General features: G+C 43.9%; 1 protein-coding gene across 1 annotated transcript in view; it reads left to right on the top strand.

The window, feature by feature from the left end:
• LOC124282231 (double C2-like domain-containing protein beta) overlaps nucleotides 1-15,198 on the top strand; it is a 101,926-nt gene that overhangs the window by 68,251 nt on the left and 18,477 nt on the right. Inside the window, exons 3-8 of the mRNA XM_046718186.1 lie at nucleotides 4,237-4,380; nucleotides 6,538-6,667; nucleotides 8,393-8,479; nucleotides 10,672-10,867; nucleotides 13,829-13,924; nucleotides 14,958-15,134. Of these exons, the coding sequence (XP_046574142.1) occupies nucleotides 4,237-4,380; nucleotides 6,538-6,667; nucleotides 8,393-8,479; nucleotides 10,672-10,867; nucleotides 13,829-13,924; nucleotides 14,958-15,134 (830 nt within the window). The remainder of the gene's footprint in view (nucleotides 1-4,236; nucleotides 4,381-6,537; nucleotides 6,668-8,392; nucleotides 8,480-10,671; nucleotides 10,868-13,828; nucleotides 13,925-14,957; nucleotides 15,135-15,198) is intronic.

Genomic DNA, 15,198 nt, shown 5'->3' with positions numbered 1-15,198 from the left:
GTAATAGGTGTTATATCTGATTGTAGATCCGTTGTGGGATTATGTAAAACAGCTGGTCGAGATCTCATCGATAACCCATCATCTGCCCTCCTCAGTACACAGACGCACTCACAGCTGTTAATACTGATCACATCAGACGTGCAACATGCATGAATGAATCCTATACAACTTTAATGGCTTTTGTCACGTTTGATGGAGATGGTGTTGGTTTTATCGTTTTCGTAAAACTATTGAGGCTTTCTGTTATGAGCATCTAATGCTAGTAATGTGTGATGTTCGCCTTATAGCCTGACTGCAAATGGTTCCACCTGGAAGGTTCGTGTGGTGTGTGTTACCTCAGTGTGGTGTGACGTCCCTTGACAATATGAACTCTATGTTACAGGCTGGGCACAGGGTGGTCGGTACATACTAATCACATGGTGTGGTGTGTGTTACCTCAGTTTGGTGTGACGTCCCTTGACAATAAGAACTCTATGTTACAGGCTGGGCACAGGGTGGTCGGTACATACTAATCACATGGTGTGTGTTACCTCAGTTTGGTGTGACGTCCCTTGACAATATGAACTCTATGTTACAGGCTGGGCACAGGGTGGTCGGTACATACTAATCACATGGTGTTGTGTATGTTTCCTCCAATGTGGTGTGACGTCCCTTGACAATATGAATTCTATCTGTTACGGGCTGGGCACAGGGTGGTCGGTACATACTAATCACATGGTGTGGTGTATGTTACCTCAGTTTGGTGTGACGTCCCTTGACAATATGAACTCTATCTGTTACGGGCTGGGCACAGGGTGGTCGGTACATACTAATCACATGGTGTGTGTTACCTCAGTTTGGTGTGACGTCCCTTGACAATATGAACTCTATGTTACAGGCTGGGCACAGGGTGGTCGGTACATACTAATCACATGGTGTTGTGTATGTTTCCTCCAATGTGGTGTGACGTCCCTTGACAATAAGAACTCTATGTTACAGGCTGGGCACAGGGTGGTTGGTACATACTAATCACATGGTGTTGTGTATGTTTCCTCCAATGTGGTGTGACGTCCCTTGACAATATGAACTCTATCTGTTACGGGCTGGGCACAGGGTGGTCGGTACATACTAATCACATGGTGTGTGTTACCTCAGTTTGGTGTGACGTCCCTTGACAATATGAACTCTATGTTACAGGCTGGGCACTGGGTGGTTGGTACATACTAATCACATGGTGTTGTGTATGTTTCCTCCAATGTGGTGTGACGTCCCTTGACAATAAGAACTCTATGTTACAGGCTGGGCAGGGGTGAATTCGGTACATACTAATCACATGGTGTTGTGTATGTTTCCTCCAATGTGGTGTGACGTCCCTTGACAATATGAACTCTATGTTACAGGCTGGGCACAGGGTGGTTGGTACATACTAATCACATGGTGTTGTGTATGTTTCCTCCAATGTGGTGTGACGTCCCTTGACAATAAGAACTCTATGTTACAGGCTGGGCACAGGGTGGTCGGGTACATACTAATCACATGGTGTTGTGTGTGTTGTTTCCTCCAATGTGGTGTGGCGTCCCTTGACAATATGAACTCTATGTTACAGGCTGGGCACTGGGTGGTTGGTACATACTAATCACATGGTGTTGTGTATGTTTCCTCCAATGTGGTGTGACGTCCCTTGACAATAAGAACTCTATGTTACAGGCTGGGCACAGGGTGGTCGGTACATACTAATCACATGGTGTTGTGTATGTTTCCTCCAATGTGGTGTGATGTCCCTTGACAATATGAACTCTATGTTACAGGCTGGGCACAGGGTGGTTGGTACATACTAATCACATGGTGTTGTGTATGTTTCCTCCAATGTGGTGTGACGTCCCTTGACAATAAGAACTCTATGTTACAGGCTGGGCACAGGGTGGTCGGTACATACTAATCACATGGTGTGTGTTACCTCAGTTTGGTGTGACGTCCCTTGACAATATGAACTCTATGTTACAGGCTGGGCACAGGGTGGTCGGTACATACTAATCACATGGTGTGTGTTACCTCAGTTTGGTGTGACGTCCCTTGACAATATGAACTCTATGTTACAGGCTGGCACTGGGTGGTTGGTACATACTAATCACATGGTGTGTGTTACCTCAGTTTGGTGTGACGTCCCTTGACAATATGAACTCTATGTTACAGGCTGGCACTGGGTGGTTGGTACATACTAATCACATGGTGTGTGTTACCTCAGTTTGGTGTGACGTCCCTTGACAATATGAACTCTATGTTACAGGCTGGGCACAGGGTGGTCGGTACATACTAATCACATGGTGTTGTCTATGTTTCCTCCAATGTGGTGTGACGTCCCTTGACAATAAGAACTCTATGTTACAGGCTGGGGACTGGGTGGTCAGTACATACTAATCACATGGTGTTGTGTGTTTCCTCCAATGTGGTGTGACGTCCCTTGACAATATGAACTCTATGTTACAGGCTGGGCACAGGGTGGTCGGTACATACTAATCACATGGTGTGTGTTACCTCAGTTTGGTGTGACGTCCCTTGACAATATGAACTCTATGTTACAGGCTGGGCACAGGGTGGTCGGTACATACTAATCACATGGTGTGTGTTACCTCAGTTTGGTGTGACGTCCCTTGACAATATGAACTCTATGTTACAGGCTGGGCACAGGGTGGTCGGTACATACTAATCACATGGTGTATGTTACCTCAGTTTGGTGTGACGTCCCTTGACAATATGAACTCTATGTTACAGGCTGGGCACAGGGTGGTCGGTACATACTAATCACATGGTGTGGTGTATGTTACCTCAGTTTGGTGTGACGTCCCTTGACAATATGAACTCTATGTTACAGGCTGGGCACAGGGGTGGTGGGTACATACTAATCACATGGTGTGTGTTACCTCAGTGTGGTGTGACGTCCCTTGACAATATGAACTCTATGTTACAGGCTGGGCACAGGGTGGTCGGTACATACTAATCACATGGTATGGTGTGTGTTACCTCAGTTTGGTGTGACGTCCCTTGACAATATGAACTCTATGTTACGGGCTGGGCACAGGGTGGTCGGTACATACTAATCACATGGTGTGTGTTACCTCAGTTTGGTGTGACGTCCCTTGACAATATGAACTCTATGTTACAGGCTGGGCACAGGGTGGTCGGTACATACTAATCACATGGTGTGTGTTACCTCAGTTTGGTGTGACGTCCCTTGACAATATGAATTCTATCTGTTACGGGCTGGGCACAGGGTGGTCGGTACATACTAATCACATGGTGTGGTGTATGTTTCCTCCAATGTGGTGTGACGTCCCTTGACAATATGAATTCTATCTGTTACGGGCTGGGCACAGGGTGGTCGGTACATACTAATCACATGGTGTATGTTACCTCAGTTTGGTGTGACGTCCCTTGACAATATGAACTCTATGTTACAGGCTGGGCACAGGGTGGTCGGTACATACTAATCACATGGTGTGGTGTGTGTTAGCTCAGTTTGGTGTGACGTCCCTTGACAATATGAACTCTATGTTACAGGCTGGGCACAGGGTGGTCGGTTCATACTAATCACATGGTGTGGTGTATGTTTCCTCCAATGTGGTGTGACGTCCCTTGACAATATGAATTCTATCTGTTACGGGCTGGGCACAGGGTGGTCGGTACATACTAATCACATGGTGTATGTTACCTCAGTTTGGTGTGACGTCCCTTGACAATATGAACTCTATGTTACAGGCTTGGCACAGGGTGGTCGGTACATACTAATCACATGGTGTGGTGTATGTTTCCTCCAATGTGGTGTGACGTCCCTTGACAATATGAATTCTATCTGTTACGGGCTGGGCACAGGGTGGTCGGTACATACTAATCACATGGTGTGTGTTACCTCAGTTTGGTGTGACGTCCCTTGACAATATGAACTCTATGTTACAGGCTTGGCACAGGGTGGTCGGTACATACTAATCACATGGTGTTGTGTATGTTTCCTCCAATGTGGTGTGACGTCCCTTGACAATATGAACTCTATGTTACAGGCTGGGCACAGGGTGGTCGGTACATACTAATCACATGGTGTTGTGTATGTTTCCTCCAGTGTGGTGTGACATCCCTTGACAATATGAACTCTATGTTACAGGCTGGGCACTGGGTGGTCGGTACATACTAATCACATGGTGTTGTGTATGTTTCCTCCAGTGTGGTGTGATGTCCCTTGACAATATGAACTCTATGTTACAGGCTGGGCACAGGGTGGTCGGTACATACTAATCGTATGGCACAGTTCCACAAGAACGACCAGCTGAATCTGGACGAGCAGGAGCAGATCATGCGTGTCATCAACCGTGCAGATTATCTCGAACAAGTCGAACAGGAGAGGATTGGGTAAGGGAGAGAAAATCCTATCATATCTGTGATATCTGTCTTATCCCTCTTCCAATATGGTATTGTAGTAAAATATTAAATCATGGTCATGAATTTAGTTTGGTGATAGATAGAAGTAGATTTTCCCAATCAGAAACATCTAGTCCCCAGCCCATGTCAAGTATACTGCATTTCAGTCTAGTAAGCTCAGCTAATAATAATCCTATGATATTTGTCTCATCCCTCTTCCAATATGGATCTCCATGGTAACAATATCTGGAATATTAAACTGTTGTTATGCAGTTATTTTGGTGATAGATGCAGATATTCCCAGCCAGAAACCTCTAGCCCCTAGCCCATGTCAAGTGAAATTCAGCTCAGTCTTGTAAGCTCAGCTAACAATAATCCTTAAGAAATGGACAGACACTGCCACTGGTCCGTTAGTCTAACAATCTTATCGTGATACCCTTGAAGGTCCGGGTTCGAATATTGATCTTCAGTAACCCATGCTTGTCGTATGAGGCAACTAATGGGATCGGTTGGTCAGGCTCGCTGACTTGGTTGACACATGTCATCGTACCCAAATTGTGCAGATTGATGCTCATGCTGTTGATCACTGGATTGTCTGGTCCAGATTATTTACAGACCGCCGCCATATAGCTGTAATATTGCTGAGTGCAGCATAAAACTAAACTCACTCACTCACTCTTATCGTGAAACATTAGTCCAAACTGAACTGCAGACTAGTTGGTTATGACCGGTGTTGCCAGCCACTGTTAGACCACACTTTTTTTGTTACTTGGTTTGCAGATTTTTTACAGCAATATTCCTGTCGGTAGGCGGTAATTTTTTTTTTTAATGCTATTTCAGATTATATGTTTTTTTTCGTAAGTGTCTTTCACCACAAGTAGGCTGTTTAAAAAAGAAGAGAATATGAAATCAGCCATTCAGGTGTTTTCATTACCTTCTATATTAGGGTTTATAAAACCCAGCATTTTTCACTCGGTAACGTTAATTCAGCAATTTTATTTGTTTCAATATTTATTGTACAATGTGTGAAGCCCATTTCTGGTGTCCCCCGCTGTGATATTGCTGGAATATTGCTAAAAAGCTGTGTAAAACCATACTCACTCAGTCAGTGTTTCAATATTTAAAAACTTTTTTTACACGATGCTAAATTCGTAACAGAAAGTCAATTTCAATAAAGTAGATTTTTAGATTATTTATTTGGATTGTATTTATTTGCAGTATTTTAAAAAAATGGAAAAATGGAATATATTTTCCACTTTAGCAAAAATTATGGTCATAAAACCAAGTATTAAAAAGTGTGGCCGTAAAGTAACTTTAAAATCTTGAAAGGTTTGGGAACATCTGCCTTCCCTCCAGGAATCTTTTGGAAGGCGTGTTTCTGGACCAATAATGTTCAGATAAACAAGGGTTTGTTATATTAGGGAAACATAAACCCTATTAATCCACACATACACTGCAGTGTATTTACGCAGTATAAAACTATGATCATCGATGAGATGATGTTTTGATGCAAGGCAATATGTTCTGGGATTGTCAGGACTTTTTGTAATCCACAGCCCCTTTCGGCTGTTAAACAAAGCTAAGCACATTATTTATCACTTGATCCAACCCAAAACTGGCTCTAGTATTTCAAGACTGCCGTTTAATAAACATCAACTTGCTAATAATAGCTTCTGGAATGTTTTAAGTGGCATTACCAACTATCTCTTTTTGAAATACAAACCATTTGTTACGGTCTCCATTGACTTAGCTGAGAACTTATTCACAATGATGATATGTAATTCAGTACAGGAAGTGATGTAAAGCACATATTCCACACATCATGTAAGTGAACTTATTAGAGGCAACTAATTGGATCGGGTGGTCGGGCTCGCTCACTTGGTTTACAAACCTTTATATCCCAGTGGCATAGATCGATGGTCATGCTGTTGATCACTGGACTGCTGGCGCAAAGCTGGAATACTGCTGAGTGAGGCGTTAAACAACAAACAAATAAGTATAAATATATTGATACTGCGATATTATAGAGTTATCCCCCTTTTTTAATAACATCAATGTATAATAGATATGTCAACAATTTCTTACTTATTTGATAGAGGAAGTTATGTGGGCACCGCTTCCTGACCAGATATGATTATTTGTTGACAGACGTCTGGTGGACAAGCTGGACAACATGAGGAAGAACTGTATCGGTAACGGAACCACCCAGTGTGTCCTGTGTGGGGACGAGTTCGGACTTCTTGGAGCATCACCCACCTTCTGTGATTCCTGTAAAAAGGTACCAACCTAATCATGGTTACCATGTTCATGCAATCAGTGACTGGCTGCTCTGTCGACATGAGTCACAGCCAATCACAGTACGGTATTCACTGGTGTAAGATAACACTGAATGTATGTTCATGCCATCAATGACTGGCTGCTCTGACCACGCAAGTGACAGACAATTACAGTTCAGTGGGGTAGCCTTTTGGTTAAAGCGTGCGCTCATCACACCGAAGACCTGGGTTCCATTCCCCACATGTGTTCAATGGGTGAAGCCCATTTTTTTGGTGATATTGCTGGAATATTGCTAAAAGCGGCGTAAAACCCAACTCACTCACTTTTCTCACTCACCCACCCACACATCCACCCACCCACACACACACACACTCACCCACCCACTCATAGTTCAGTGTTCACTGGTATCAGATACAGTACAACCAGAAATTATTTAGAATTTAAAGATTGTATTTTTTATATTTTTTTTCACTCATTACTCACGTATTAAATGTGAATATTAGCAGAACATAACTCCAGATTCAAAGACAGACAGGTGAACAGTTAGTATTTTGTCAAGTCACCATGGGCAGCAATGCAGGCTTCAATGCGGCGGGGCATACTACTGATCAAAGAAGTTAGAAAGTCGTGGTCCATGCTGTCCCAATCTCGGACCACCTCTTCTTTCATTTCAGCAATATTTGTCAGATTTTTCTTATTGACACTTTCCTTCATAAGTCCCCAAACATTTTCTATTGGATTTAGGTCAGGGCTATCTAATAATGTCGTATTTTGGGTCCGAAACCAGGCCTGTGAATGCTTTGAACAATGTTTTGGGTTGTTGTCCTGCTGGAAAATCCAAAAATGTCCATAGAACACGTGAGCAGATGGAAGTAAATGTCCCTCGAGAATATCTGTGTACCGCTCACTGTTCATATTCCCTTCAAATACACAGATATGCCACCCCAGACGTTTAATTTCGGACTGTACTTTGGGCACTGATACAAAGGTTTTTCAGTTTGTTTGGTCCAGAATTTCAGTGTATTAGGAAACAGCCACACAACTTTCATCTGAGAAAATCACATTGTCTCAGTTAAAATTTCTATGCTGTAAGCACCAGTTCAACCTTCGCTCCTTTTGTTCAGGTTTCATGATCGGTGATTGAATTCCTCGACTTTTCTGCCAACCCATTGCATGCAGCTCAGTTCTAATTGTCTCCTTACAGACAGCCACAGTTCCTCTATCAATCATATCCAGCCTTAAGTTTTCTAAACTCCTTCGTTTGTTTTTAGAAACAGGAATACCAAGCCACCTCCTGTCACCGACAGTCAATTTTCTGGGCCTACCTGCGCCTCCCTGGTGCTCAATGCCATATCCATTTGCAATATTTTTCAAAACACGATAAACAGTGGACAAAGGGCCTGTTCTACTTGAAATCACTTCAGCTGATCTGATGTCCTTGTTATAATACTCTAAAATCAACTTCCTCTTCTCTAAATCAACCATACTGAGGATCACTGAAAATGTCGTCTGCTAGCAAGTAAACAAAGGGGGATAACTCTTCACAAACTAATGAAAAAAGGATTAATGGAGTTGTCTCTCTCTCTTGAATGAAACCAAGCACTTGATAGCTGGTCAAGGTTGTTTATACTAGAAATCCAGTTAAACATATTCCTAAAATTCTCAATAATTTCTTGTCATACTATAACCCTGAATGTATGTTCATACTATCAACTAACTGTTCCAGGCGGTGTGTTCCAAGTGTGGGGTGGACACCTGGAGTGGGGGCAAGCAGCAGCTGTGGATATGTAAGATCTGCAGCGAACAGCGCGAGGTGAGTTGCCAGCCGCCTTGTCGTAGTAGATAACATTATATCATCAAAGATTCATTTACTGTCTCAAATCTATATTGACTAAGAGTTATAGAATATTCACCAGCATTCTGACCTGAAACATTCATATGTATTGCCTGACATTTACACCGATATTTTCAAGGTCATGTTGACACTGTACAGATTATAATGTTTGTCGCAATCTTTTGAAAAGTTGAAATGATCTTTTGAAACAGGTATATTGGGAAAATCTGAACTACATTCCACTCAGGATTGAAATATCATTTGTTTCAAAATGCAAGCTAAAATTGATTAACTAAATGATTCATACGTCTGTCTTATTTTCTTCCTGTGGGACTCGTAATGCATATTATTTGCATTAATATCCAATTTGTTTGAGAAAAGGATGCAATGTTTGAATATCCTGCCATACCCTTAATCAGCGCTGGTTACAGGAATCGAGGGATATGAAATCTGTGCAATATTGTACATTTTTATTCATAAGAGCCTTCTTTTAGAATGGGGCGGTGGGGAAGCCTAGTGTTAAAGCGTTCGCTCGTCACGCTGAAGACCCGGGTTCGATTCCCCACATGGGTACAATGTGTGAAGCTCATTTCTGGTGTCCCTCGCCGTGATATTGGTGGAATATTGCTAAAAACGGCGTAAAAGTTAACTCACTCTTTTAACTCACTCTTTTAGAATGACGGGGCGGTGGGGTAGCCTAGTGGTTAAAGCGTTGTCTCGTCACGCCGAAGACCCGGGTTCGATTCCCCACATGGGCACAATGTGTTAAGCCCATTTCTGGTGTCCCCCGCCGTGATATTGCTGGAATATTGCTAAAAGCGGCGTAAAACTAAACTCAGTCAGTCAGTCAGTTTTAGAATGACCTTTCGTACGCTCAGTTTGAAATATGGCTGAATATGGAGATCAGCATGTCCGTCCATCCACCTGTCCTCTGTGTGTTTTCCAAATCCAATGAATAATTCTTGCTGAAATGATTTGGAATCTGTTTTTGTCAAGTTTCATGACAGCAAGTATCAGTAAGGGTAGTGCTCATTTCCTGGGCGGGGCGGTGGGGTAGCCTAGTGGTTAACACATCCGCTCATCACACTGAAGACCTGGGTTCGATTCCCCATGTGAGTACAATGTGTGAAGCCCATTTCTGGTGTCCCCCGCTGTGATATGGCTGGAATATTGCTAAAATCAGCGTAAACCCACCCTCACTCACTCATTTCCTGGCATAGAACTCAAACCGTTAAATCTTTTTGGGGAATGTTTACATCCATGTCAATCTAGTGGTGATTTTCGTGCCTTTTGATGATTGTGGATTATTCTATAATTAAACAGATATTTTTCTTTGCAAAGTGGGGCGGTGGGGTAGTCTAGTGGTTAAAGCGTTGGCTCGTCACGCCGAAGACCCGGGTTCGAATCCCCCACATGGGTACAATGAGTGAAGCCCATTTCTGGTGTCCCCCGCCGTGATATTGCTGGAATATTGCTAAAAGCGGAGTAAAACCAAACTCAGTCAGTCAGTCAGTCTTTGCAAAGTTTGGCATGTAGGCAGAAAAGGCACTTATGCAATATGTCCTGTCAATTTGTAGAAATTATTTCATTTGTGTAGAAGATATGTGTTGATCACAATATCCTGCACTATATCTGTAGGGGCGGTGGGGTAGCCCAGTGGTTAAGGCGTCCACTTGTCACGCCGAAGACCCGGGTTTGATTCCCCACATGAGTACAATGTGTGAAACCCATTTGTGGTGTCCCCGATATAGCTGGAATATTGCTAAAAGTGGGGTAAAACTAAACTCACTCACTCTTAGCTGTAAGACAGTAGTGTTAACATTGATATACCTTTACGTTTTGCATGATTGGTACTGTAAAATGTAAAGAAGAGAAAATTGTAATGAAATTACTTTTCTTTTATCCTTTAAATAACCACTTCATTGTCTGTGACAGTAAGTTATACCGTGTTATTCAGCTATGCCAAGCTATGCCATACTTCCCCAAATTCTGTAAAGGAATTTGTTGAACAAAGGTATCTAGTGACAACAAGCCAAACTGCATTTCCAGACTGCACAGTATTGTGGGGTGGTGGAAGGAGAGGAACTATAGTTTCTGTAATATCCATGGTGACATGTATCTGATGAGCTCCACCTGGCGCCTTGTGTCTCACTGTGTACCATTCTCTGTAGGTGTGGAAGCGATCTGGTGCTTGGTTTTTCAAGGGCCTACCCAAGTATGTGATCCCTGAGAAGATCAAGTCGGAGGGGAGCAAGTACCAGCGAGGTGGACGGACGCAGCAGCTGAGGCAGTCAACGAAGGGGCGTCCAGGGACTCAGTTGCGGGACTCCTACACCTGGCATCGAGCCAGGGGCAGCTCAAGTACAGGTGGGTTTAATAGGTCCTGAATACTGTGCCCTATCCATCTTACACCAGTAGGTCCTGAACTCTGTGCCCCAGCCATCTCACACCAGTAGGTCCTGAATACTGTGCCCTACCCATCTCACACCAGTAGGCCCTGAACACTGTGCCCCAGCCATTTCACACCAGTAGGTCCTGAACACTGTGCCCTAGCCATCTCACACCAGTAGGTCCTGAATACTGTATCCTAGCCATCTCACACCAGTTGGTCCTGAACATTGCCCTAGCCATCTCACACCAGAAGGCCCTGAACACTGTGCCCCAGCCATTTCACACCAGTAGGTCCTGAATACTGTTCCCTAGCCATCTCACACCAGTAGGTCCTGAACACTGTGCCCCAGCCATCTCACACCAGTAGGTCCTGAACACTGTGCCCTACCCATCTCACACCAGTAGGTCCTGAACACTGTGCCCCAGCCATTTCACACCAGTAGGTCCTGAATACTGTGCCCCAGCCATCTCACACCAGTAGGTCCTGAATACTGTTCCCTAGCCATCTCACAACAGTACGTCCTGAACACTGTGCCCTAGCCATCTCACACCAGTACGTCCTGAACACTGTTCCCTAGCCATCTCACACCAGTAGGTCCTGAACACTGTGCCCTAGCCATCTCACACCAGTACGTCCTGAACACTGTGCTCTAGCCATTTCACACCAGTAGGTCCTGAACACTGTGCCCTAGCCATTTCACACCAGTAGGTCCTGAATACTGTTCCCTAGCCATCTCACACCAGTAGGTCCTGAATACTGTGCCCCAGCCATCTCACACCAGTAGGTCCTGAATACTGTGCCCTAGCCATCTCACACCAGTAGGTCCTGAACACTGTGCCCTAGCCATCTCACACCAGTAGGTCCTGAATACTGTTCCCTAGCCATCTCACACCAGTAGGTCCTGAATACTGTGCCCCAGCCATCTCACACCAGTAGGTCCTGAACACTGTGCCCTAGCCATCTCACACCAGTAGGTCCTGAATACTGTGCCCTAGCCATCTCACACCAGTAGGTCCTGAACACTGTGCCCTAGCCATCTCACACCAGTAGGTCCTGAATACTGTGCCCTAGCCATCCCACACCAGTAGGTCCTGAACACTGTGCCCTAGCCATCTCACACCAGTAGGTCCTGAACACTGTGCCCTAGCCATCTCACACCAGTAGGTCCTGAATACTGTGCCCTAGCCATCTCACACCAGTAGGTCCTGAATACTGTTCCCTAGCCATCTCACACCAGTAGGTCCTGAATACTGTGCCCCAGCCATCTCACACCAGTAGGTCCTGAATACTGTGCCCTAGCCATCTCACACCAGTAGGTCCTGAACACTGTGCCCTAGCCATTTCACACCAGTAGGTCCTGAATACTGTTCCCTAGCCATCTCACACCAGTAGGTCCTGAATACTGTGCCCCAGCCATCTCACACCAGTAGGTCCTGAACACTGTGCCCTAGCCATCTCACACCAGTAGGTCCTGAATACTGTGCCCTAGCCATCTCACACCAGTAGGTCCTGAACACTGTGCCCTAGCCATCTCACACCAGTAGGTCCTGAATACTGTGCCCTAGCCATCTCACACCAGTAGGTCCTGAACACTGTGCCCTAGCCATCTCACACCCAGTAGGTCCTGAACACTGTGCCCTAGCCATCTCACACCAGTAGGTCCTGAATACTGTGCCCTAGCCATCTCACACCAGTAGGTCCTGAATACTGTGCCCTAGCCATCCCACACCAGTAGGTCCTGAATACTGTGCCCTAGCCATCTCACACCAGTAGGTCCTGAATACTGTGCCCTAGCCATCTCACACCAGTAGGTCCTGAATACTGTTCCCTAGCCATCTCACACCAGTAGGTCCTGAACACTGTGCCCTAGCCATTTCACACCAGTAGGTCCTGAATACTGTTCCCTAGCCATCTCACACCAGTAGGTCCTGAATACTGTGCCCCAGCCATCTCACACCAGTAGGTCCTGAACACTGTGCCCTAGCCATCTCACACCAGTAGGTCCTGAACACTGTGCCCTAGCCATCTCACACTAGTAGGTCCTGAATACTGTGTCCTAGCCATCTCACACCAGTAGGTCCTGAACACTGTGTCCTAGCCATCTCACACCAGTACGTCCTGAATACTGTGCCCTATCCATCTCACACTGACTTTGCATTTTGATATCCTAAATACTGCATATGTAACTTTACATCATGATATCCTAAATTCTGCATGTATAACTTTACATTATGATATCCTAAATTCTGCATATATAACTTTACATCATGATATCCTAAATTCTGCATGTATAACTTTACATTATGATATCCTAAATTCTGCGAGTGTAACTTTACCTTATGATATCCTAAATTCTGCATGTATAACCTTACATTATGATATCCTAAATTCTGCATGTATAACTTAACATTATGATATCCTAAATTCTGTGAGTGTAACTTTACATCATGATATTTTAAATTCTGCGAGTGTAACTTTACATTATGATATCCTAAATTCTGCATGTATAACTTTACATCTTGATTTCCTAAATTCTGCGAGTGTAACTTTACATTATGATATCCTAAATTCTGCATGTGTAACTTTACATCATGATATTTTAAATTCTGCGAGTGTAACTTTACATTATGATATCCTAAATTCTGCATGTATAACTTTACATCATGATATCCTAAATTCTGCATGTATAACTTTACATTATGATATCCTAATTTCTGCATGTATAACTTTACGTAATGATATCCTAAATTCTGCATGTATAACTTTACATTATGATATCCTAAATTTTGCATGGATAACTTTACATTATGATATCCTAAATTCTGTATGGATAACTTTAGATCATGATATCCTAAATTCTGCGAGTGTAACTTTACATCATGATATCCTAAAATCTGCATGTGTTTTCCTGCCGCAATTGTGGTACTGTGTTGCAGCCAGCTACGGGGAGAGCAGCGACCAGGAGTCCTCCAGCAGCTCCGAAGACGAGTACAACATCGCCAAGCCAAAGTCCAAGAGAGGCGGAGAGTCAGGTACGTCACCTAGTGGCATGGAGAAGAGTCTCCTCTCTAACTGAACAAATGTCACAACAATGGTTTTAATCAGGTCTTGCTAGCCAGGTTGTATCATACTGTGTGTCCCTATATGTTCCAAGTGCCCTTGACCTTTTATATTAAAATCAGGGGTGGAAATAACTTTAAAATTGTTAGTGTACTCCGGTACAGTGGCACATGTAAAATCACTTACCCTGATAATTTTTCCACTATACCGGCCGTTTTCTTGTTGATTTTTTAAATAAACAACATAATCAACATTGGAATATCAACTGGACACCGGTACAGTGTGATATACAAATTTGCTTGCCCGACAGAAAAAAACACTGGACTCAGGCGTCGGGCAATGGGTTATTTCCACCCCTGAAAATGTATCGTTAGGGACCATTCATAATCAATGGCAAGGTGGGTGATGATGATTTTTGTGGAGAAGCATGTACAATGTGAATGCCCTCCCAACCCCCAATTTTATGTACAAAATCAACGACACACACACCCACCTCACCCCACCCCCCAAGACATGTCTTTACGCCTTAAGTTATTGTCGTAACCTGAATATGAATGCTTCTGTCTTCAAATGATGTAAGGTTACAGACAAACTTAGGTAACTATATATCTCAAAGTTATGAATTGAGACACAATTTTATAAATACTGGAATAATTTGTTGTAGATGTTGTACAAAGTCATATAAGACGCACAGATCCGGGTTAGAATTGGTCTTCAGTAACCCATGCTTGTCGTAAGAGGCGACTAACGGGATCGTGTGGTCAGACTTGGTTGACACATATCATTGTATCACAGTTGCGTAGATCGATGCTCATGCTGTTGATCACTGGATTGACTGATCCCAACATGATTATATACAGACTGCTGCCATATAGCTGGAATACTGCTGAGTGTGGCGTTAAACAAACAAACAAACAAATCATACAAATAAAAGATTTGACTTTGATACATGTCCCTCACTCACTCTCCGGAAATGTTATCGTTACTTATCCTCCTCCTCCCCAGAGAGTGACAACATGAGCATGGGAAGTCGGGGCAGTGCCCCCCACCTGTACGGGGTCCAGAGTCTGGCTGACAGCAAGAACAGCATCACCAGCAGCAACTACCACGGGGGACACTGGAGCGCTACGGAGAGTAGCCGTGGAGACGATCTCCATGACGACTCGGAAAACGATAACAATAGTAACTATGGTAATCCGTATACAAAGGCCACAGGGTCTATTCCAAATTTTCAGTTGGTATTTGG

This window comes from Haliotis rubra, unplaced genomic scaffold (assembly GCF_003918875.1).
Source record: "Haliotis rubra isolate DU_JTF1 unplaced genomic scaffold, ASM391887v1 Scf296, whole genome shotgun sequence".
In the NCBI taxonomy this organism is placed as follows: Eukaryota; Metazoa; Mollusca; class Gastropoda; order Lepetellida; family Haliotidae; genus Haliotis; species Haliotis rubra.
The sequence above is the reverse complement of the archived record's forward strand: the minus strand, read 5'-3'. Positions and strand labels throughout refer to the sequence as shown.